General features: G+C 44.0%; 1 protein-coding gene across 1 annotated transcript; it reads left to right on the top strand.

Moving 5' to 3' along the window:
* The first annotated feature begins 1110 nt into the window (after nucleotides 1–1110).
* On the top strand, nucleotides 1111–24062 carry LOC129708668 (gametogenetin-binding protein 1-like). Its single transcript, XM_055654575.1, has 6 exons — nucleotides 1111–1535; nucleotides 6567–6682; nucleotides 11425–11519; nucleotides 18998–19124; nucleotides 21971–22110; nucleotides 22963–24062. Exons 1-6 carry the CDS (start codon nucleotides 1186–1188, stop codon nucleotides 23011–23013), a joined length of 879 nt encoding a protein of 292 aa, XP_055510550.1. The 5' UTR covers nucleotides 1111–1185; the 3' UTR covers nucleotides 23014–24062.
* The last annotated feature ends 724 nt before the right edge of the window (nucleotides 24063–24786 follow it).

Raw genomic sequence — 24786 nt, 5'->3', positions numbered from 1 at the left:
TCTGGTGTCATAAGGCAGCAACTCTGCCACTTTGCCACCCTTAAATAGGAGAATAACCAAGAGGGCCTCAATTTATCCAAGGGGGAGGGGCGGGGGGCATCAATACTGTGCAATACTCCCACAGCAGTCATATTTTTGGACTGATTATAAGACATAGGATCAGAATTAGACCAGTCAGACCATTGAGTCTGCGCCACCATTTGATCATGGCTGATGTATTTTTCCCTTTCTCCTGTTTTCTCCCTGTAACCTTTAATACCCTAACTAATCAAACACCTATCAATCTCCGCTTTAAAAAATACCCAATGAGCTGGCCACCACCTCCGCCTACAGCAATGAATTCTACAGATTCACTACCCCCTGGCTAAATAAATTCCTTTTCATCTCCATTCTAAAGGTACTTCCTTTTATTCTGAGGGTGTGCCCTCTGGTCCTCGACTCTCCCACTAGTGGAAACATCCTCTCCACATTCACTCCTTCTTTGTGGAGTGACCTTTTAAAAGACTCAAGAAGGATAAACCTTGTTAAAAGACTTGAAAGATTAAATTATGGTTAAATTAGATTAAATTGTATTAAACAGGACATTTTAGTTCTTGGTTTAGTTTTACTAAGGTGTACAGGTCAAATATAAGTTTTCCCCCTGTAACCTTTACTGGTCAAAATACGTGTCGCGTATACTTTACCACGGGACTAAGTAGGCAACACAAAATTATCGAATTTTACAAGTTTTATTCGTTCTTATCTTAAAAAGAAGAGTGTCTCACCTATGCTTTAGCTGGACTTGTGTGGTCTTGCATTGTACCTTATTTTTGTTGTCTTATCGAAACGGGACGACAAGTCTTCACAGGAAACATCATTTTGGAAATGACAATTCAGCAACAAGGTAGCACGACTAACGCGTTGAATTAATTGTTCTTCCATTTACGTTCAAAGCTGTCAGTGGCGAGCGACGTTCTTTTCTGCTGCAGTTGAATTCCAGAAAAAGAACTTGCATTCTAACTGTTTCTCGGACTTTTATCAACTTCTCACGTCAACCGTCACGGAATACTATGTCAATTCAAACCGGTACTGTAAATTGAATAACAATTAAAACAAAAAAATCAAGATTTTCCCCCTCCTGCCCCTGCCACAAACCTCAATAAACGGGGATATCTGCTGTCAAAAGAAGGTGCCGGGTACTCTGAGATGCAAGACGTGACCTTGGAAAACTGGCAAGAAATGGCTATGTCGAGATCAGTGTCAGATTCTTCGCCCAGGTCATTACACCAGAGAAAACTTACCCAGTTAAACGACCTGAAGGATCTTCAAATGTTCCCTGAAGGCTCAAATGTTGGACCCGGTTTGCCCCCCAACACACCAGCTAAGCTAGAAAACCTCGCTCCTTCTTTAGAAGGAATGAGTAAGGGGTTAGAGGCATCCGGGATAAAGTCCACTGCAAATCCCTCGAAAGAATTACAAATCCAGACACATCTTAGCAAAGAACTAACAGACAGAAGCTCCAAACAGCAGGCAAGCAGTCCAACGAGGAAAACTACGTAAGTTACGACAATGAAACGAGGCGAGGTTCAAGATCATTTTAATTGGGCCCAACTGTTCAGAAGACTTTGCTTTCACGCTTGAAACATGTCCAGGTTCAGGAGCAGCTACTTCCCTACAGTCATCAGGCTATTTATTAATCACTCCAACCTCCAAATAGGCTCCTGACTGAAGAAGGGTCTCGACCCGAAACGTCACCCATTCATTCTCTCCAGAAATGCTGCCTGTCCCGCTGAATTACTCCAGCTTTTTGTTTCTATCTACGGATTATATAAACTTGGGGGAATTATTTTGATTTTGCAATATTATTGTTTCTTCGTTTGTCTGTTAAATAATGTATATATAACAGATTTGTATAGTTGTATACATTGTAAAGCAAATAATACACAACACAAAAGTTTAGTATATATACGTGTGTAATATCTATTATAGACATATATATGTCTATAATAGATATATGTGTACACACACACACACACACATATACACACCAACACACACACACACAAACACACACATATACACACACACAATCTCTCTCACACACACACACACACACATATATATATATATATATATATATATATATGTGTGTGTGTATATATATATGTGTGTGTATATATATATATATATATATATACAGGGAAGGCAAGTGGTGGGATAGGGGCAAGGTTAAAGTAGTGCAACTCTGCGATTGTTACCTGTCCTGTCACCCGCAGCTGCTTTGTCAAGGGTGGTGCTGATGTTGGTGGTGATAGTGGGGTTTGGTGAGGAGGGATGTGGTTGTTGGTTGTGTATAGCTTTAAGGTGCGAGGAGCAAAGTTTGCTGAACTTGTACTGTGCGGGTTTTTGACACAGAGAGTGGTGGGGTCCTGGAAAGTGCTGCCAGGGGTGGTGGTGGTGGTGGAGGCAGAATCAATAGTGGTGTTCAAGAGACTTTTAGATAGGCACTTGGATATGGAGGGATATGGAGCGCCCGCAGGCTGAGGAGATTAGTTTAGTTTGGCATCATATTGGGTGCTGGCATTGTGGGCTGAAGGGCCTGTTACTGTGTTGTACTACTCTACATTCTATATCCAAAACCCAATCCGTGCATTTCATTCACCTCACATTGGGAGATTCCTTGTTTAATGTAATTTAGAGATACAGCATGGAATTGGGCCCTTCGGCCCACCAAGTCCACACTGACCAGCACCTTCATGTTTGTGGCTGCACAATGGCACAGCAGTAGAGTTGCTGCCTTACAGCGCCAGAGACCCACCCGGGTTCGATCCTGACTCCGGGTGCTATCTGTACGGAGGTTGTACATTCACCCTGTGACCACATGGCTTTGCTCCAGTGCTACAGTTTCCTCCCACTCTCCAAAGATGTACAGGTTTGTAGGTTAATTGGCTTCAGTAAAAAATTGTAAAATGTCCGTGTGTAGGATGGTGGTGATGTACAGGGTGATCGCTGGTTGGCGTGGACTCAGTGGGCCAAAGGGCCTGTTTCCATGCTGTAGTCTGAAGTAAAGTCTAAAGTTTGAAGCAGTACATTATGGATATAAACAGTACACTGGGAATTTGAGCTTTTGTTTCAGATGAACTCTACAATACGTTACCAGCGTAACCATCCCTTATACAATAAGTCACTGTGCTCTGCTGTTAAATAACTTGAAGGTCTTTCAAGGTAATGAGATGATATAATATTACATTGTATTTTTATATGTTTTACCAGTGAACTAGAGATAGAAATTATGTCCTTTATGCGATATTCTATTAGCATTCATAGTTTAGTATAGTTTAGATGATTACTGTCACGTGTACCGAGGTACAGTGAAAAGCTCTTTTGGTGCGTGCTATCCTGTCGGCTAAAAGTCTATACATGATTACAATCAAGCCATCCACATTATACAGATACAGGATAAAGGGGATAACATTTAGTGCGACCCATTGGGTCCCAGCTTCACACTGGTCTCCCAACGCAATATTCCACCTCTCCACCAATTCAAATATTGCTGGCCAGTGTGGGTTGGGGGCTTTTTGGAGTGCTAGCATGGTGTTGTGGGACGAAGGGACTGGTTTTCAGAGGGCTAGTATGGACATTGTGGGCCAAATGGATTCTTGGGCTGGCAGCTCAGTTACTGAGACCACTCACACACACACACACACACACACACACACACACACACACACACACACACACACACACACACACACACACACACACACACACACACACACACACACACTTCCACTCACACACACTCCCACTCACACACCATCACTCACACATACACTAACACACACCCACACCCACACACACACACACACTTACACAAACACACACACTCACACACACACACACACACACACACACACACTCACACACAAATACACCCACAAACACACACACTCACTGACTCACACACCATATATATGGCAGTAAACGTTCTTGAATACTCACACGGCTGAGCGTGGCCTCTCCACTTTGGGGCTTCCGCAGTGTGACCTCTGCATTTACCGGAAATTACGCAATCAGCGCGACTTCTGCACTCACCGGAAATTACGCAATCAGCGTGACCTGTCCACTAAGTCACAAAATGAGCAGGACTTTTGAACCAAACACAGGCGGGCCTAATAAAGCATTTATTCCTTCCAAACACAGTCGGACCTAATAAAGCATTGCAGTTTCAAGCACAGACAGGGCAGCAGGCCAAACAACTCATGGCATCGTCATTAAGGGCTAACAAATCATTTGTTGCAAGTACATTGCAGACTCACAGTTCAGTTGAGAATGAGAGTCGTGGCGTCTCCCTCACGATCTTGCAGAGTGACTGAGTCACGTCCAGGCATCGGGGGTTTTATAGTCCTGCCCCACCCCCCCCCACCCCCGGAAGGGGCGTTACCTTCATCGTGGTGATTGACAGGCGATAGGATCTCATAACTCATAACTTTTTTATTTTTCATCGATGAGAAAAATCCTCGGGGCCTGCTCAGCAGAGGAGGACTGTGAGTAAGATGGCCGAAAATCATAGCGATGTATGGTAGCGTTCTTTCTAAAATCAATACACAGTGCAGACAGGAAGTGGTCAAGATGAGACTTAATTATGTAGATATAATCCAGTAGAGTCCGATTAAAGATAATTCGAGGGTCTCCAATGAGGTAGATGGCAGGTCAGGACTGCTCTCTAGTTGGTGAGAAGATGGTTCAGTTTCCTGATAACATCTGGGAAGAAACTGTTCCTGAATCTGGAGGTGTGTGTTTTCACACTTTTGTACCTCTTGCCTGATGGGAGAGGGGAGAAGAGACAGTGACCAGGGTGAGACTCATCCTTGATTATGCTAGAGGCCTTGCCAAGGCAGAGCGAAGTGCAGTGGAGTCAGTAGAATGGAGGTTAGTTTGTGTGATGGTCATCTGTGAGTAAAGAATTTTCATTTTGTTCTTAATGTCGCTATCGTAATTATAAATGTAGAAGCAAAGAACTGCAGATGCTGGTTAATACACACAGGATAGAACTTCTCCAAAGTGCAAGGGTCCTGACTCAAAGCATCACCTATCCATGTTCTCCAGGATGCTGCTTGACCTGCTGAATTAGTTGCGAGTTATCCAGTCGGCAGAAAGACTATATATGACACAGTGTATACAGTAGATGCAGGTTAAAGAGTATAATGTTTCGTGCAAGATAAAGTCCAGTAAAGCTAGACGAGGGGTCAGGACAGTTCTCCAGTTGGTGATAGCTCTTGATAACTCATCTCCACCAAACGACATTGGTGTTGTCAGTGAATTTATAGATGGCAATTGGGCTGTACTCAGCCACTGCACGTGGTCATGGGATTTGAATATTAAGTGAGGCATTCAATTCACAATATCAGGGATGGGTATACTTCTTCCAAATAAAGGGAATGGAGTTAACAGGGAAATGCTAGTGAAGTGGATAGTTCTTTATTGCTACTGTTTCACAAATGTTGCATAGATCTTTGTTGGTTTCTGATGAATGCATCAGGGTCAGGGACGTGGTCAGATGATTAAAAACAATTTTCAAGCCACAGTGGCTAATGCTATGAATGGCGTACTATTTTTGCAGATAAATCACCTTGTTTTAATGGTGTATTATAAGGCCTTTTAAGGCTTTTGCATCCTGGTTGCTTACTGTGATTCATCATGTGGCTGGTACAAATACCCTGTGGAGTCAACAGTGGGAATAATTTTAAAGATAGTCGGGGTAAGAAAACTAGCCATTTTTAGATAAACATTAGTTATAGCCGACTGAGGGTGGCACAGTGTCGCAGGTAGTAGAGCTGCTGCCTCACAGCACCAGAGACACAGCTTTGATCCTGACCTCATCAGTTGCTTGTGTGGAGTTCGCACGTTCTCCCTGTGACCGTGCGGGTTTCTTCCGGTTGGGCTGGTTAAGCCCAGCGGTAAGAATGTTAATTTCTCTAATTTCAAGTAGCCCCTGCGTTCCCTCTCTCTCCGCCCCTCCCCCACCCTGATCGTACCGCCAGTTCCACTGTTCGCATCCATATGCCCCTTTATTATCACCTCTTCCACAGCTGACAATGGACCATTGTGAGCTCCAGCTTTCCTTGGTCACCGGTGTTGGCTCTGATTTGTTCTGAACCTTTACATATCTCTCGTTACCCTCACCCCTGACTCTCAGTCTGAAGAAGAGTTTCAACCCGAAACATCACCTATTCCTTTTCTCCAGAGATGCTGCCTGACCCACTGAGTTACCTCAGCATTTTGTGTCTATCTTTGGTGTAAACCAGCATCTGCAGTTTCTTCCTACACATCCTCCAGAATGAGTCTGAAGAAGGGTCCTGACCCGAAAAGTCACGTCCCATGTTCTCCAAAGATGCTGCCTGACCTGCTGAGTTACTCCAGTACTTTGTGTGCTTTTTTCCCAATATAAATGACCACTTCCATACATTTTAATCAAAGGAGCTAAAATTCCTTGCGGAGCCATTACATGATCCACCTGGCTTAGGTTTTCTGCATGTGTTTACGGTGTAATCCAGTCTTGAAACAACCTCTTTTCTATTGATCAGGTCGAACATCCACAACAGCCCAGTCTTGCCAATTGAAGAACAAACTACATCTTTCAATTCAAACGAATCTTTTCTAGATTATAGTGCCAAGGATGAGAGTGAATCTCTTCTAAAAGGTATGCAAACATCTACAGTTCATTCTTCACTCTGTGTGATGGTTCATATTGTTAATATGGTATTGCACATGGTATTGGGGATAGGGTACTGACATGGATAGAAAATTGGTTGGCAGACAGGAAACAAAGAGTAGGGATAAACGGGTCCCTTTCAGAATGGCAAGCAGTGACTAGTGGGGTACCGCAAGGCTCGGTGCTGGGACCGCAGCTATTTACAAAATACACCAATAATTTAGATGAAGGGATTCAAAGTAACATGAGCAAACGCAGATGCCACAAAGCTGGGTGGCAGTGTGAACTGTGAGGAGGATGTTACGAGGATGCAGGGAGACTTGGACAGGTTGGGTAAGTGGGCAGATGCATGGCAGATGCAGTTTAAATGTAAGGTTATCCACTTTGCTGGCAAAAACAGGAAGGCAGATTATTATCTGAATGGTGTCAAGTTGGGAAAAGGGGAAGTACAATGGGATCTGGGAGTCCTTGTTCATCAGTCACTGAAAATAAGCATGCAGGTACAGCAGGCAGTGAAGAAAGCTAATGGCATGTTGGCCTTCATAACAAAGGGAGTTGCTTATAGGAGCAAAGAGGTCCTTCTGCAGTTGTACAGGGCCCCAGTGAGACCACACCTAGAGTATTGTGTGCAGTTTTGGCCTCCAAATTTGAAGAAGGACATTCTTGCTATTGAGCGAGTACAGCGTAGGTTCACGGAATGGCGGGACTGTCATATGTTGATAGAATGGAGCGGCTGGGCTTTCATACTCTGGAATTTAGAAGTATGAGAGGGGATCTTATTGAAACATATAAGATTATTAAGGGATTGGATATGCTAGAGGCAGGAAACATTTTCCAGATGTTGAATGAGTCCAGAACCAGGAGCCAGAGTTTAAGAATGAGGGGTAGGCCATTTAGAACGGAGATGAGGAAAAACGTTTTCCCCAGAGAGTTGTGAATCTGTGGAATTCTCTGCCTCAGAAGGCAGTGGAGGCCAATTCTCTGGATGCTTTCAAGAGAGCTAGATAGAGCTATTAAAGATAGCGGAGTCAGGGGATATGGTGAGAAGGCAAGAACAGGGTACTGAATGTGGATGATCAGCCATGATCACATTGAATGGTGGTAGTGGCTCGAAGGGCTGAATGGCCTACTCCCGCACCTATTGTCTATTGTCCAAAATAGTTCATAAAAAGGCCATTAAAATATTTTGAAATACATCCATAATTGGTTCCATATAATTAATTTACTAATCGTTAAATAGTGACCTTGAAGTTTATTTGTTTATTTGTTTTGCCATATTTGACCACAATTTTTTTGCCAAAGACAAAAATAAAATGATGGAACTATTCAGTCAGAAAGAGTAACATAAATAATATTTCTAGGTAAAAGAAAACACACAAAATGCTGGAGTAGCTCAGCGGGTCAGGCGGCATCTCAGGAGAGCATGGATAGGTGACGTTTCAGTTTTGAAAATCAATCAGTCTGAAGAAAGATCCCAACCTGAAACATCATCTACCCATCTTCTCCAGAGATGCTGCTTGACACACTGAGTAATCCCAGCACTTTACATCTTTTTATTTTGTTGTAAACCAGCATCTGCAGTTCCTTGTTGCTACTTATAATTTCAGGTTTGAGGTACAAGAGTTTGCAGATGTTGGATATTGCAATAATAAAGTGAATAGTGAAAGGCTTGGAGAGAGTGGATGAGGAGTGGATGTTTCCACTCGTGGGAAAGTCTAGGACCAGAGGCCATAGCCTCAGAGTAAAAGGAAGTACCTTTAGAAAGGGGATGAGGAGGAATTTTTTTAGTCAGAGGGTGGTGAATCTGTGGTGGTGGTGGTGGAATTCATTGTCTCAGAAGTCTGTGGTGGCCAATGGATATTTTGTGGGCGAAATTGATAGATTCTTGATTAGTATGAGTGTCAAGGGTTTATGGGGAGAAGGCAGGAGAATGGGGTTGAGAGGGAAAGATAGAACAGGCTCGATTGAATAGTGGAGTAGACTTGATGGGCCAAATGGCCTAACGCTGCTTCTTTGACTTATGAAAAAGGAGATCAGCTGGATTAACTCGGCAGGTCAGGCAGCATCTGTGGAGGGAAGTGGACAGATAGCATTTTGGGTCTAGACCCTTCATCTGGACTGAAACGATGGAGGGGAAGTAGCCAATGTGAAAGGGATGGTACAAGACCTTGTAAACGAGGTTGGGTACAGGTGAGGAGGTGTTGAGAAAGCTCTATCCCTGCTCTATTCTGACAACTATATTCTGCACCCTTAGTTTAATTTATTGTCATGTGTACCGAGATACAGTGAGAAGCTTTAGTGGCGTGCTATCCAGCCAATGGAAAGATGATACATGATTATAATCAAACCATTCACAGATACAGGGTAATATATACAAAATGTGAAAGAAGGAACTGCAGATGCTGGTTTACTCCGAAGCGAGACACAAAACTCGTGGAGTAACACAGCGGGTCGGGCAGCATCTCTGGAGAAAAGGAATAGGTGATGTTTCGGATCGGAACCTTTCTCCAGATTGAAAGATAGAGAAGGTCAGAACAAATCAGGGCCAGCAACAGATGGCCTCAGGAAGGATGGAATCCATAATGGCCCATTGTTGGCTGGGGGAGATGAGCTAACGACAGGTGTACAGGAATGTGAAGAGTGAAACTTGTCGGATGACTAGGGTGGGGGAGGGGTGACGGAGAGAGGGGGGTGGGAAAGAAACGCAGGAGTTAATTGAAGTTGGAGATATCAACGTTCATACTGCTGGGTAGTAAGGTGCTCAAGCGAAATATGAGGTGCTGTTCCTCCAATTTGCATGTGGCCTCCTCCGGATATCCTTGTTCTGCGGACGATGTGCAGGGAGCGGAAGTATGGGAGGTGGAGGAGATATGGGTGAGGGTTTGGTCAGCAACAGGCATGGGGAGCCAGGTTTCTTTAAAAAAGGAGATTTCAGATGTCACGGTGTGCTAACATCTTAGGTTGATGACATTTCAGTGAGAGAGCTGCTGCTTCACAGCACCAGAGACCCTAGTTCGAACCTGATCTAGGGTTCTCCCTGTGACCGCGCGACCTTGGGTGCTGTCAGTGTGGAGTTTGCACGTTCTCCCCATGATCGCGTGGGTTTCCTCCGGGTGCTCCCATTTCCCCCCACATGCCAAAGACGGGCGGGTTTGCAGGTTAATTGACCTCTGTGTGTGGGATGAGAAAGTGGGCTAACATAGAACTAGTGTGAACAGGTGACCGATAGTCAGCAAGGTGGGCCGAAGGGCCTGTATCCATGCTGTATCTCTTGGTTCTTGCGGTTCTTGGTTCTTGGTCCTCCAAAATATTCCAAATGGAATCGAAACTGGAGGTGGCAGTTTACACTAAACTGGACTGAGACTGTGGCAGAGACTGTAGTTTAAATTGTGTTGCTTCCTCCTGAATGTGGTGAAGTTGGTGCATTCGGGGGTTGAGAAACAATATATTTGTTTGAAAACTTTCTGCTTCGATGATTTTAAATTATAATATCTTTAAAGGACAATGATTTACAGTAGGGGCACATGTAAGATGCAATATATTTGACAGACATTTATGGTAACAGATGTTATTTTGCATGAGAAACAGGTATATAAGTATAAAAATAAGATGCTGCAGATTTTGGTAATTTGCAATGAAAATGGAAGTGCATCAACAGTCTGGAAGTGGATACATATGAATATTGAGTGGATGTGTGTGTGTTTATGTCCGTATATGTCTGCTTGTGTGTGCATGTGTCTGTGTGTATCTGTGCCTGTGTGTGGCTGTATGTGTACATCTCTGTGAGTATCTATGTCTGTATGTATCTCTTCCTGTCTGTTTCTGTGTGTGTGTGTGTGTGTGTGTGTGTGTGTGTGTGTGTGTGTGTGTGTGTGTGTGTGTGTGTGTGTGTGTGTGTGTGTGTGTGTGTGTGTGTGTGTGTGTGTGTGTGTGTGTGTCTCTGTGTGTCTGTATATGTCTGCGTCTGTATATGTCTGTGTATGTGTGTCTGTATTGTCTGTGTGTGTCTATATGTGTCTGCGTGTATCTGTAGGTATCTGCGTGTGTCGGTGGGTTATTTTGTGTCAATATGTTTTTCTGTGTATATGTATCTATATGCCTGTGTGTCTGTGCATCTGTGTGTCTCTGAGTCTGTGTATATGTGTCTGTGTATATCTGTGTCTGTCTGTGTGTCTCTGTGTCTGTGTATCTGTATGCCTGTGTGTCTGTCTGTGTGTCTGTAACGGTATGCCTGTGTACCTGTGTGTACAGCTGTGTGTCCCTTTATCTGTGTGTGCGTATGTCTCGGTGTCTGTGTGTCTGTGTGTGTGTGTGTGGCTGTGTGTATGTGTGTGTGTGTATGTGTGTGTCTGTGTGTGTGTGTGTGTGTGTGTGTGTGTGTGTGTGTGTGTGTGTGTGTGTGTGTGTGTGTGTGTGTGTGTGTGTGTGTGTGTGTGTGTGTGTGTGTGTGTGTGTGTGTGTGTGTGTGTGTGTGTGTGTGGGTGTGTGTGTGTGTGTGTTGTGTGTGTGTGTGTGTGTGTGTCTGTGTGTGTGTGTGTGTGTGTCTGTTGTGTATGTGTCATTATGTGCATGAGAGGCGCTGAGGGAATTTCATGGACAATTCACCTTGCCTGACTAGCCAAGTTCAGCTTATTCTCCTGCAGGTTGAAGTTTTCATGATCAGTGTTTAACCAACCACTTCATAAGAAACATTTGAAAATGCAAATAAACCTTTGTTTTTGGATTAATAGATCAGCCGAAGGAAAACAATATTAGAATGTCCTTCTCGCCATGGGGCAAGCTGTTAAATATGTACAGCAAAATGAAAAAGTCTCCTGTTCCCAAAGTAGGTTTGCTTTCTCTTTATGCCTTTTTCTCTCTTGTGCTTGTTATTATTAGGCTCTTGTCATCTGATCTCTGCAGAAAACAATTCCCATTGTCTCTTTTGTTATTAAAATCTTTCTCAATGATAACTTTCACGCTTTTGATGGTTTCACTTGGCACATTTGCTGGCTAAGTTCCGAGAGTAAGGTCTTGGCAACAACCATAAACAATACTCATGTAAAATAATACAGTAGACAGTTACAGTCAAAGCAAAATGTGAGGAGAGACCGCAGGTGCTGGAATCTCAAGCAAACGCAAATGGCTGGAATATCTGTGTAGGAGGGAACTGCAGATGCTGGTTTACACCGAAGATAGACACAAAATGCTCAGCAGGTCAGGCAGCATCTCTGGAGAAAAGGAATAGGTGACGTTTCGGGTTGAGACCCTTCTTCAGCCGCTGTGAGGAAGTGTTTCAACCCGAAACCTCATCTATTCCTTTTGCCCAGAAATGCTGCCTGAACCTCTGAGTTACTCCAGCATATTGTGTCTTTCAGCTGTTATTCAAACACAAACGTTATCCCTTAGAGTGTAGGAGGTTGAGGAGCGTTTAATTTATTTTAGTTTAGAGATACAGTGGAAACAGGCCCTTCAGCCCACTGTGACCATGCCGACCAACAATCACCCATACCCAGGTTATATCCTACACACGGGGGATAATTTGGAGAAGCCATTTAATCTAGAAACCCGGACGTCTTTAGGATGTGGGAGCATCAGAAGAAATACTACGGGGTCACAGGGAGAACGTACACAGACATCACCCGTAGTCAGGATTGAACCCAGGTCACTGGTGCTGTAAGGCAACAGTTCTACCGCTGTGCCACTGTGCGATCATATATAGATGTATAAAATAATGAGGTGAATGCACAGTTTTTTACCCAGGAGAGGGGATTCAAGATCAAGAGAACATTGGTTTAAGGTGAGAGGAGAAAGATTTTATAGGAACCTGAGCGACAATTCTTTCACTCAGAGGGCTGTAGGTTTATGGATCGAGGTGCCAAAGGAGATTGTTGATGCAGGTACTGTATAATGGCACTTAAAAGACAATAGGACAGATATGTGGAGAGGAAGGGTTAGAGGGATATGAGCCTAAATGGGACTAGCTTGGGGAAATCAAGAACTAGACGGAATTGGTTTAAGGTGAGAGAGGAAAGATTTAATGGGAACCTGAGAGGCAACTTTATCATATATGGAAAAAGCTGCCAGAGGAGATAGTTGAGGCAGGCACTAAAACAGCATTTAAATGCACTTGAGCAGGTAGATGGATAGGAAACATTTAGAGGGATATGGGCCAACACAGGCAAATGGAACGAGCTTAGCTTGGTCAGCATGGACGGGTTTGTCCAAGTTATTCCATGCTGTATGACTTTAAATCAGTGGGCCAAGCAATATCTGTGGAATGAAAAGGATAGACGATGTTTCGGGTCAGAATTTTAATTGGGAAGAGAGAAAGATTTGACTTGCGATCAGAAGGCTGAAGGGTAATGCAGTAATTGTGCAAGTTTTTAATTTGTTGTCCTGAAACAGTTTCTCACCTTTCCACTTCTTTTCTTTTTGAGTTTGAGATTAGTTTATCGTGTATCGAGGTACAGTGAAAAGCTTTTGTGTGCTGACCAGTCAGTGGAAAGCCAACACATGATTACAATATAGCCATCCACATTATACAGATACAGGATAAAGGGAATAATGTGATTAACGTTTAGTGCAAGAATGAATGGACATATGAACATTTGAATAGAAAGAAAGTTGGTCAGTGCGTATTATTAAATGTTGTTTCTTAAACTGACTTCTAGGATTTACAATAACACACAAAAAAATTACTTAGAGTTAATATTATTTTTCAAGAGAGAATTAATATTGATGTATTCAAGAGAGTAGTATGGGCCTGTCCCACTTAGGCGACTTTTTAGGCGAGTGCAGGAGACTCTGCGTTCACCACATGGTCGCCACATGTTCACAGATGGTCTCTGGAGAGTCTCCATCATGGTCGCGAGGAGTTCCCGCATTCTGCAAACTAGTCGCGGCCTCAGATTTTTCAACATTGGTCGCCATGGAGAAAACCGATAATCCTGTAGTCGTAGGTGCACTTGTAGTGGGGTCACCATGTAGTTACGGGTAGTCGAGGCAGGCGTAGGTAGTTTTAGTTAATCGCCTTTGCTGACCGGTCATTATCATTGGCTCATTGGGGGAAAAAACGTAAGCAGGAGTTTTCAGAACCAAGGATAACCGACCGGTAATGTTAAATATCCGCCGAACTTCACAGCTGTGTATCTCTGGCTTATTAAAAGTTGTCTGGCTTCTTAAAAGTTGTCTCCCCCCTCTCTACTCCCCCCTCCCCCCCCCCCCCCCCCCCTCTTCCTCTTCTCTCCCCCCTTCTCCCCCCCTCTTTTTTAAGGACTTACTGTACACTGTGCTAGCTGTCTTAATTACAACGGCAACCCTCCAATTCATCGCGGTGTGTGCCAGTATCACCTTGGCTTTGTACCGTGTAAATTTCAGACAGCGCTCTCCCGATTGCCCTGGCCATCACCTTTGCGATGTGTTTGTGTGTGTGTGTTCCACTCTGACAGTCGCTGTTCCAGTTCCCAGTTTTTCAAGGGACTGCCGGCAACTTGACAGTCGCCGACAGTCCGCTGAAAAATCGCCTAAATGCGACAGGCCCATTAGATGTAGCTCTTTGGGCTAATAAAATCAAGGGATATGGAGAGAAAGCAGGAATGGGGTACTGATTTTGGATGATCAGCCATGATCATACTGAAGGGCCGAATGGACTACTGCTGCACCTACAGTATTTTATATGTTTCTATGTTTCTCAGAGGGCGTGTGTGAAATCGTAGAATCTTTCAATTATACAATTCAGAGGAGGTAATTTGATTTTGCATGCCTGTGCCATGACTTTGAAAAAGCTATCAGATTAGTACCATTCCCCTGATATACTTTCTTTTCAATTATTTATCGAGCTCTCTTTTGAAAATAAGGATTGCCTTTAGCTCGCTCATTCCAAATCACATCAGCTCGTTCTATAGGTACAACAGCGACACTTAAAAGGCATTTGGATTGGGTACATTATTGGAAAGGTTTGGAGAGATACAGTGTATAAGCTTGCACCATGCTTCCAGCTAACTCATTCCAACTCATAGCAACTCACCCTTGCATGGCGCCTGGTTCTATAGCCTTTTCGCTTAAATCAGCGTCAGCTGTTAGAATCTCTCCCATCAGCAAAAGCTATTTTTTCCCCCTTATTTACTACATATTCACACTATAGTCCTCATACCCCCTTCCTCCCTGACCACCCACCACCCCCCTACCAGACATCGCCTCGGCCTCCGTCCACTCCCCTGCTTTCCTCCGGCCCCAACCCCCATTCTTGCCGTGTTCACCACCCTCCCTGACCTCCCCCTCTATGATACTAAACAGTCTGTCCTCAGCAGAGGCCTCACCTTTGGTCCCCTCCGTCCCCACCTCACTGAGTTCCTCGCCCGCCACGATGTGGAGCTCGTCTTCCATCGCCTCCGCATCCAAGCATTTTTCCATGGGAAGGAGTCCTCACCCCCGAGTGATGACCCCTTCTCCTGTCTCCAACGGACCCCCTCCTCTTGGACCCCCCCTCATGGCCATCTACCAGCTTTAGACCTTTTTATTTTAAACTGCCTATTTTAAACATCAACCGCCTCCACTCCCCTTTCTCACTCTAACCTCTTCCCCCCCTGAACGTACATCTCTCCACTCACTCTGCAACAACCCAGGCTGGGTGATCAAACCTGCTGACAAGGGAGGTGCCATGGTAGTCTGGCACGCTGATCTCTACCGGTCTGAGGCCAGGCGCCAACTCTCAGACACCTCCTCCTATTTATCCTTGGACCATGACCTCACAGATGAACACCAGGCCACTATCTCTAACACTATCTCTGACTTCATCAACTCCGGCTCCCTGCCCTCCCAAGCCTCCAATCTCTTCGTTCCCCAGCCCTGCATGGCCCGATTTTACCTTCTCTCCAAAATCCACAAACCTGACTGTCCTGGCAGACCCATTGTTTCTGCCTGTTCGTGTCCCACCGAACATATTTACACATACCTCGACTCCATCCTATCCCCCTTGGTCAAATCCCACCCTACCTATGTCCAAGACACCTCACACACTCTTCGTCTCCTCCATGACTTCCCCCATTCCCTCATCTTCAACATGGGTCCAGTCACTCTACACCTCCAAACCCAGCAGGAGGGTCTTAAAGCCCTCCGTTTCCTCCTCGATCGCAGAACCAATCAATCCCCGTCTACCGATACCCTCCTACACCTAGCTGGTCCTTACCCTCAACAACTTTTCATTTGACTCCTCCCATTTCTTCCAAATCCAAGGCGTAGCTATGGGCACACGCATGGGCCCCAGCTATGCCTGCCTCCTTGTAGGGTGCGTCAAACAACTTGTTCAAGGCGTACCGTAGCCCTATTCCCGAATTCTACCTCCACTACATTGACAACTGCATTGGTGCTACCTCCTGCACCCATGTAGAACTCACTGACTTCATCCATTTCACCACTAACTTCCATCCGGCACTCAAATTCACCTGGAACATTTCCGACATCTCCCTATTGTTTCTAGACCACACTGTCTCCATTGCACGTAACAGACTACTGACCGACACCTACTACAAACCCACTGACTCCCATGGCTATCTAGACTACTCCTCTTCCCACCCTGCTTCCTGTAAGGACTCTATCCCCAACTCCCAATTCCTCCGACTACGCCGCATCTGATTGTCTTTGACAATAGATGATGCTCTCACCAGGATCACTTCTATATCCCGTAGCTCCACTCTTACTCCCCATCCCCCCACTCGTAACAAGGACAGTCCCCATTGTCCTCACCTTCCACCCCACCAGCTGTCACATACAACAGATTATCCTCCGACATTTTTGCCACCTCCAATGGGATCCCACCACTGGCCCCATCTTTCCATCTCCTCCCCTTTTGGCTTTCCGCAGAGACTGCTCGCTCTGTAACTCCCTGGTCAATTCGTCCCTTCCCATCCTTTCCCTTGCAACCACAGGAAATGCTACACTTGTCGCTTTACCTTCCCTCTCGACTCCATCCAAGGACCCAAGCAGTCTTTCCAGGTGTGGCAGAGGTTCACCTGCACCTCCTCCAACCTCATCTATTGCATCCGCTGCTCTAGGTGGCAACTGCTTTACATCGGTGAGACCAAGCGCGGGCTTGGCGATCGCTTCGCCCAACACCTCCACACAGTTCGAATTAAACCTGATCTCCCGGTGGCTCAGCACTTCAACCTGATCAACCTTTCTGTCCTGGTGGCCAGAGTGAGTCCCATTGCAAATTGGAGGAGCAGCACCTCATATTCGCTTGGGCAGTTTACACCCCAGCAGTATGAACATTGACCTCCAATTTCAGGTATTCCTTGCTTTCTCCCTCTTTTCCCTCCCCTTCCCAGCTCTCCCACAGCCCACTGTCTCCGCCTCTTTGTTTCTTCCTCCCCCCCCCCCCCACCCCCCCCACATCAGTCTGAAGAAGGGTCTCGACCCAAAACGTCACCTATTCCTTCGTTCCTTAGATGCTCCCTCACCCGCTGAGTTTCTCCAGCATTTTTATCTAACTTCTTCTTTTAATCTGCTCTTTTCAACTAATACATTCCCCACATCTTCACATAACCAGAGTCAGTAAAATTCAGTGAAATAAAAACTAATATTAGAATATTAGAACTAAATGGGAGATGTGTCAAGATTAATAAGCAGAAATATAAATGCACGCAACAAAAAACTTTTCACTGCACCTTGGCAATGAACTAAACTTAACTAAAATGGTGTGGATTCTTCCAAAGCATTAAAGACTAATTAAAAATCCTGTCCTCGTGTGCTGTCTGTGTGGAGTTTGCATGTTCTCACTGTGACCATGTTGTTTTCCTCTGGGTGCCCCTGTTTCCTCCCACATCCCAGAGGCATCGGTGTTTGTAGGTTCATTCGTCTCTGTAAATCGGTGAATAAGGAAGCCTTAAATAATGGCAAATGCAATATAAGAGATAAAATAACTATCACGTCGAGCAGTAATTGAAGTTTGAGAAAAGTAGTAACATGTAAGATAATATATTTTGGTGAGTTATTATAGGGTGGCACAGTGGTGCAGTGATAGAATTGCTGCTTTACAGCGCCAGAGGCCTGGGTTCGATCCTGACCGGGTGCTGTCTGTGCGGAGTTTTCACGTTTTCCTTGTGATCGCATAGGTTTTCTCCGGGAGCTCCGGTCATCTCCCGCATTCCAAAGATGTGCAGGTTTTGTAGGTTAATTAAGGTAATAAAATAAATGAGTCGGGTTACATCAGGGGGAAAGTTAAAATGTGCACAGATCTGTCTGACACCAAGGTTACACAAAAAAGCTGGAGAAACTCAGCGGGTGCAGCAGCATCTATGGAGCGAAGGAAATAGGCAACGTTTCGGGCCGAAACCCTTCTCCAGCATCTGCAGTTCCCTCTTAAACTCTGTCTGACACCAATGTGTTTTGAAGACATTTCATGGCACTTTCACCTACACCTAGAACACCAGTCCCAATGTAGAGAGGAAAATTGGCAGGGTAGAGACAGATGTGGTCTGAGTTACAGGGAGAGGTTGGGCAGGCTAGGTCTTCCTGGGAGTACAGGGACACTGAGGTGTATAACATCAAGAGAGGGAACAGGTAATGTGGATGCAAACAGTCCTTTTTGCAGAGAAGGGAAATGAAAAACCAGACATTACCAAGTCATTAGTTTTTTGTTACATTTACACAGATACAGTGAAAAGCTTTTGATGCGTGCCAACCAGTCAGCGGAAAGACAATACATGATTGCAATCAAGCCATCCACAGTGTACATATATATGATAAAGGGAAAATCGTGAATAACATTTAGTGCAAGAAAAAGCCAGTAATGTCACCAATGAAGTAGATGGTAGTTAAGGACTGCTCTCACAGTGTTGGTAGGATGGCTCAGTTGCCTGATAACAGCTGGGAAGAAACTGTCCCTGAATCTGGAGGTGTGCTTTTCACACTTCGATACTTTTTGCCTGAAGGGAGGGGGGGAGAAGAGGGAGAGGCCAAGGTGTGACTTGTTGTTGATTATGCAGGCATAGGTTTAAGATTTGATCTCAAGGGCAACTTCTTCACACAGAGGGTGGTGGGTATATTGAATAAACTGCCGGAGAAATGGCTGAGGCAGGTGCAATAATTACAGTTAAAGGACATTTGGATAGGTACATGTATAGGAAAGGTTTGCAGAGAAATGGGCCAAACATAGGTACTGTAAATGCGATGAACTTAGATGGGTATCAGTTCAACTGGCACATGAGGTCTCAATTTGGCGTTTATATGCCTGTTCTGTATCTCATTGGTAGGTGCCCTTGGCAAAGGAAGAGGAATAATTAGGGTTGCTTTTTAACTGTTCCTATATAATTATCATTCCAGCTATACAGCACGGAGAACGCTCAAGAGGTGCTGAAGGATGATGGTCAACGCATTCGACTGATAGTATACAGATATAATGAGAAAAATCCCATGGTTTTCAGTCACTTTAGAACAACTGATTCCGTAGGTAAGATTAGCGTCATTCATTTGGAAAACAGATTGGTTATTAACATTTTTTTTAAGTTCAGAAATCCCAACTGCATGCAGCATTGCACAGTTTGTGTGGTGGAGAACTCAAAGTCAGCCTTAATCTCAAGCTATTGTTGAAGAAGAATTAAAATTAATTTAATGATTAAGAGCCAACAGCTAGAGAAAGCACAAGATCAGAGATAGATAGATAGATAGATAGATAGATAGATAGATAGATAGATATATAGATAGATAGATAGATAGATAGATAGATAGATAGATAGATAGATAGATAGATAGATAGATAGATAGATAGATAGATAGATGAAGAAGATAGATAGATGGATATTGACTGGTTCTTGATTAATAAGGGTGTCAAAGGTTACAGGGAGAAGGCAGGAGAATGGGGTTGAGAGGGAAAGATCGATCAGCCATGATTGAGTAGCGGAGTAGATTTAACGAACCTAATGTCTTAATTCTGCTCCTATGACATAAACTTTTGAACTTATTTGATCACGGGAAATTGGTGAAACCAGCTCAGCCACATTTTTCACCTGAGGGCAGATTAGATAGGCATGGTGAACTTCCTCAACTAAAGGACATTACTGTATTTCAGCATTTCTGCTTTTATAACGATCTGGGCATTAACCCAAAGATTATTTGGTTTCTTGTCACCCTTACTGGTTTAATTGTCCAATATCACAGCCAAACCCAATGCGCCATGCACATTGAAGGCGGCCTTAAAGTCCTGGCAGATTTGATCCTCAACATAGGAGTACCTAGGATATATGGTTCAGAAACATTAGTGCAAGCACTCACTGGGTGGCACAATGGTTTAGTTTAGTTTAGTTTATTGTCGTGTGTACTGAGGTACATTGAAAAGCTTTTTTGAGTGCTGTCCAGTCAGTGGAAAGACTATACATGATTGCAATCAAGCCAGCCACAGTGGACAGATGCAGATACAGATAAAATGCATTCTGGCCATAGAGGGAGTACAGAGAAGTTTCACCAGACTGATTCCTGGGATGGCAGGACTTTCATATGAAGAAAGACTGGATAGACTCAGCTTGTACTCGCTAGAATTTAGAAGATTGAGGGGGGATCTTATTGAAACTTACAAAATTCTTAAGGGGTTGGACAGGCTAGATGCAGGAAGATTATTCCCGATGTTGGGGAAGTCCAGAATAGGGGTCACAGTTTAAGGATAAGGGGGAAGTCTTATAGGACCGAGATGAGAAAAATATTTTTCACACAGAGAGTGGTGAATCTCTGGAATTCTCTGCCACTGAAGGTAGTTCAGGCCAGGCTATATTTAAGAGGGAGTTATATGTGGCCCTTGTAGCTAAGGGGATCAGGGGGTATGGAGAGAAGGCAGGTACAGGATACTGAGTTGGATGATCAGCCATGATCATATTGAATGGCGGTGCAGGCTCGAATGGCCGAATGGCCCACTCCTGCACCTATTTTCTATGTTTCTATGGTTCTAAGATAACATATACAAGATGTGTAGGAAGGAACTGCAGATGTTGGTTTATGCCGAGGATAGACACAAAATGTTGGAGTAACTCAGCGGGTCAGGCAACATGTATGGATAAAAGGAATAGGTGACATTTCTGAAGAAGGGTTTCGACCCAGAATGTCACCTATTCCTTTTCACCAGAGATGTTACTTGACTCGCTGAGTTACTCCAACATTTTGTGTCTATCTTCAGGATAATACTGATACAGGATTGCAGGACTCGGTATCTTTCCCTTTGCTCTACCTGTGGTACTCGAGTTTGGCATTATGTTTAGTATTATTTGATCTAATTGGAGAGTATCCAAAACAAAGCTTTTCACAGAACCTTGTGCACATGACAACAATAAACCTAAAAACCCTATTATAATTGAATATCTGGCAACAAATGTAAATTGAGATGATAAATCTCAATGATGAGATGATGATACCTGTGTCTCCCTTTCAAGGGAGATGCTAAAAATGCATTTTGTTGTCTCTGTACTGTACACTGACAATGACAATAAATTGAATCATTTCATTTCATTTTTTTTTTAAATACACTTGACAATAATAAGTCTAAACCTAAACACATGAAATTAGAAAACTAATAGATCTTTTGTGCAACTAGATGAACGGAATAATCTAGCTGTACATTGCTGCCCCTATCCCTTGATTCCCTTAAGCATCAAAGATCAAACGAACAAACACTTTTCCTCAAAACATGAACCATTGATTACTGGTTTAGTTGAGTTCAGTTTAGTTTAGAGATGCAGTGTGGAAACAGACACTTTGGCCCACTGAGCCCACGCCGACCAGTGATCCCTGTACACTAACACTATCCTACACACTCGGGACAATTTACAACCAAAGCCGATTAAGCTGCACGTCTTTGGAGTGTGGGAGGAACTGGAGAACTTGGAGAAAGCCCATGCTCTCACAGGGGAGAACGTGCAAACTCCGTTCAGATTGAACCTGGGTCTCTGGAGTTGTGATGCAGCAACTCTGCGGCTGCAACATTCTGCTGGTTTGTTTTCTAAATTTACCAACTACATTTTAGATATATTAGTACTAGTGTTGTATTAGTGCGGGTGTTAGGAGAAGGCAGGAGAATGGGGGTTGAGAGGGAAAGATAGATCAGCCATGAATTAATGGGCCAAGTGGCTTAATTCTGCTCCTGTGACTTATTAAAATGAACTGATATTTTATTGCACTTGCTTGCATTATTTTTTTTAAATTATGCCATAACATCATTCAAAAGCCAGAAAGCAAATCAAAAGATACAAAGTGAATTGTACAATTCCTTTCAACGTGTCATCTAATACAGATGAAATGTTAATTTCTGAAAAGGTTTCGTTGAAATGGAAATCAAGAAAATGCTTGATGTTCACCATGATGTCCGGTTGTGGAAGAAAGGTTTGAATGACGAGACCAGTCTACTGCACCGGTCGGATTCAACACTGAAAGATGCTGGAATCATTCACGAGCAGGTATTGGAATTGGTCCTAACCTTTTTAACTTCCCCTTCCATTCCCATACTGACCTTTCTGTCCTGGGCCTCACCCATTGCCAGAGTGAGGCCACACACAAACTGGAGGAACAGCACCTCATGTTCCTCATGGGTAGCTTGCAACCCAATGGTGTGAACATTGAATTTTCTCGTTGTAGGTTAATAACCAACAATGACCCTTTCCTCTTCCCCCATCCACTTCCACCCACATTCCTTGCTCTGGCTTCACATTTCACACATTGTTTCTCTTTATCTCACAACCTTTTGTCTTCTTCCCATCTCTGGCCTGTGTCCAACCATCTGCCAATCGATATCCCCCTCTCCTGTATCCACCTATCACTTAAAACGTCACAAAGTGCTGGAATAACAGCTGGACCAACAATCACTTTGTGCACTAACATTATCCTCACACTAGGGACTATTTACAATTTTTATCAAAGCCAATTAACCTACAAATCTATATTTCTTTTGAGTGTGGGAAGAATCCTGAGCACCCGGAGAAAACCCACGCGGTCAAAGGGAGAAGGTACTTTCTCCATTCAGACGGTACCTGCAGTCAGGATCCAAGGATCTCTGGCATTGTAAGGCAGCGACTCTACCGCTGAGCCACTGTGCTGCCCTTATGCCTTAATTCCCTTAAGTCTCAAAGATCTATCAAGGTTTGCAAGTGAATAGACGTCTGTAAATTGTCCCTATTGTGTAGGATAGAACTAGTGTGAACGGGTGATTGCTGGTCGGCGCGGACCTGGTGGGCGTAAGAGCCTGTTTCCACGCTGTATCTCTAAAAAAAACGATGCTATGTACTCAATATTGTTCTTTCCCTCTTCTTTAGGTTCTACTTCTTGAGGAGAAAACTATACACGGAAGCAAATCTTGGCATTAGGATGGAAATTCTAATTGAGAAAATGAAATAAAAAAGATAAAAATTATTCCAATAGTAAAAGAAGACAGAGCGTACCGAAGAAATATCACGTTAATTTAAACAGACTATAATCCAAATTTCAGCCTCAGTGGCCCAATTTGGGTCGAATGTCCATTTTATATCCTTTCCACCTCAACCAATTAAAACTAAAATCAGGCAGAGTGTAAAATGGATGGCCAAACCAAACCAGCCCATTCTCTCCACATTATAATGGAAATCAGGGTTTGTGTCTCCGAATGTTTTTCAATCCAGTCAAATGTATTACCATTCCAAGTATTCTCGTGGATCCACTTTCTCAGGGTTACAATTCTGCCTCAAAATCATCTCTTCCAAAATGTTCAAAGTCAGTCACTGATATGACTTGGTGGCCCTCACGTTCACAAGACGGACAGGATCTTCCTTTGAAGAATGCATTGGTTTTATGGAAGGAAGATGGATTGTGGTGAAACATATATCTCCTTTGCACTTGCCACTCCTGGCAAAATAGACTGTGCAAAAGGTTGATCGTATTTTTGCTGGGTACTGGATTCAGGACTTGTATGCACATTCATGGTTTGAATATGACCTTCTGTGGACTAGTAAAGTAATTGCAATTTAGCATTTAGCACGATTTGATGCTTATGGAATCCAAAAATAAATGGCTGTGCCAAGTAGATGAATCCTACTGTGTTTTTATGAAGTCCACATTTAAAAGTACATAGAGATAAAATTCTGTAATAGATTGAAGCAAATGTTTGCAGTTGTTTTAAAACTTGAACCTGACTACAATTTATCACCAAGAACTTCTTGGCTTGAATTCTGGAAATTCTTTGTAATTTTCCCTTTTTATATGCACCACACACTGACATATTTCTCTGCAACCGCCGAGCGAGGGGAGGCTGCTGAGAACTTAGCGTGCTGCTGAAAGCGAGGAGAGACCCGCACTGCAAAGAGCATGGGTGGTCTAGGAGGTCCCCTGCTGTCGGGATCAAGCGTGGACCTGCGCTGCCAGGAGCATGGAGGACCGTGGAGAACAGTGGGGGTCCTGTGCTGTTGAGAGCGATGGGAGCCATCGAGATCAACTCGGCGAGGGCCGCGGAGAATAAAAGGGGGACCCGGGAACAAAGATGGGGTCCCGGTGGGGGCCCACCAAGAATGAAGGGGGGACCTGGCATGGGACCACTTGCTGCCACGTTCAGCGGCAGGCCTGGAGCAGAAGATAAGACCATTCGATGAACAATTTGTAACTTTGTCAGCGACAGAAACGTGATTCTTTGTGCACTGCCCAGGTGATTTTACCAGGTTGTATACGAAACAAAACATTTCACTGTACCTGGGTACATGTGACAATAAAGTATCATTGAAGCCTTGTATTTCTCAGTGGAGATCGTCTCCCTGCTGTACGAGACATCATATGTGTTAGACCTGAGGGGAACACAAAACTGAACCACGAGCAAACATGGCGGTTAAGGCTTAAATTTTTCATCAGCTTCGTCCTTATAGAGCTGGAGATATTCACATAACTAAATCAATTCTGCAGCAAGTTATCACCATCGATATGTGACAGTGTTTCTCCCGCATTTCCGTATGACAGTAAGGAGAATCGAGAACCAGAGCACATGGGTTTAAGGTGAGGGGGGGGAAAAGATTTAATAGGAATCTGAGGGGTGACTTTGTTACACGAAGGGTGGTAGGTGTATGAAAGGAGGTGCCAGAGGAGGTAGTTGAGGCAGGTACTACCACAAAGTTTCAGAA

The sequence above is a fragment of the Leucoraja erinacea genome, chromosome 24, assembly GCF_028641065.1.
Source record: "Leucoraja erinacea ecotype New England chromosome 24, Leri_hhj_1, whole genome shotgun sequence".
NCBI lineage: Eukaryota > Metazoa > Chordata > Chondrichthyes > Rajiformes > Rajidae > Leucoraja > Leucoraja erinaceus.
The sequence above is the reverse complement of the archived record's forward strand: the minus strand, read 5'-3'. Positions and strand labels throughout refer to the sequence as shown.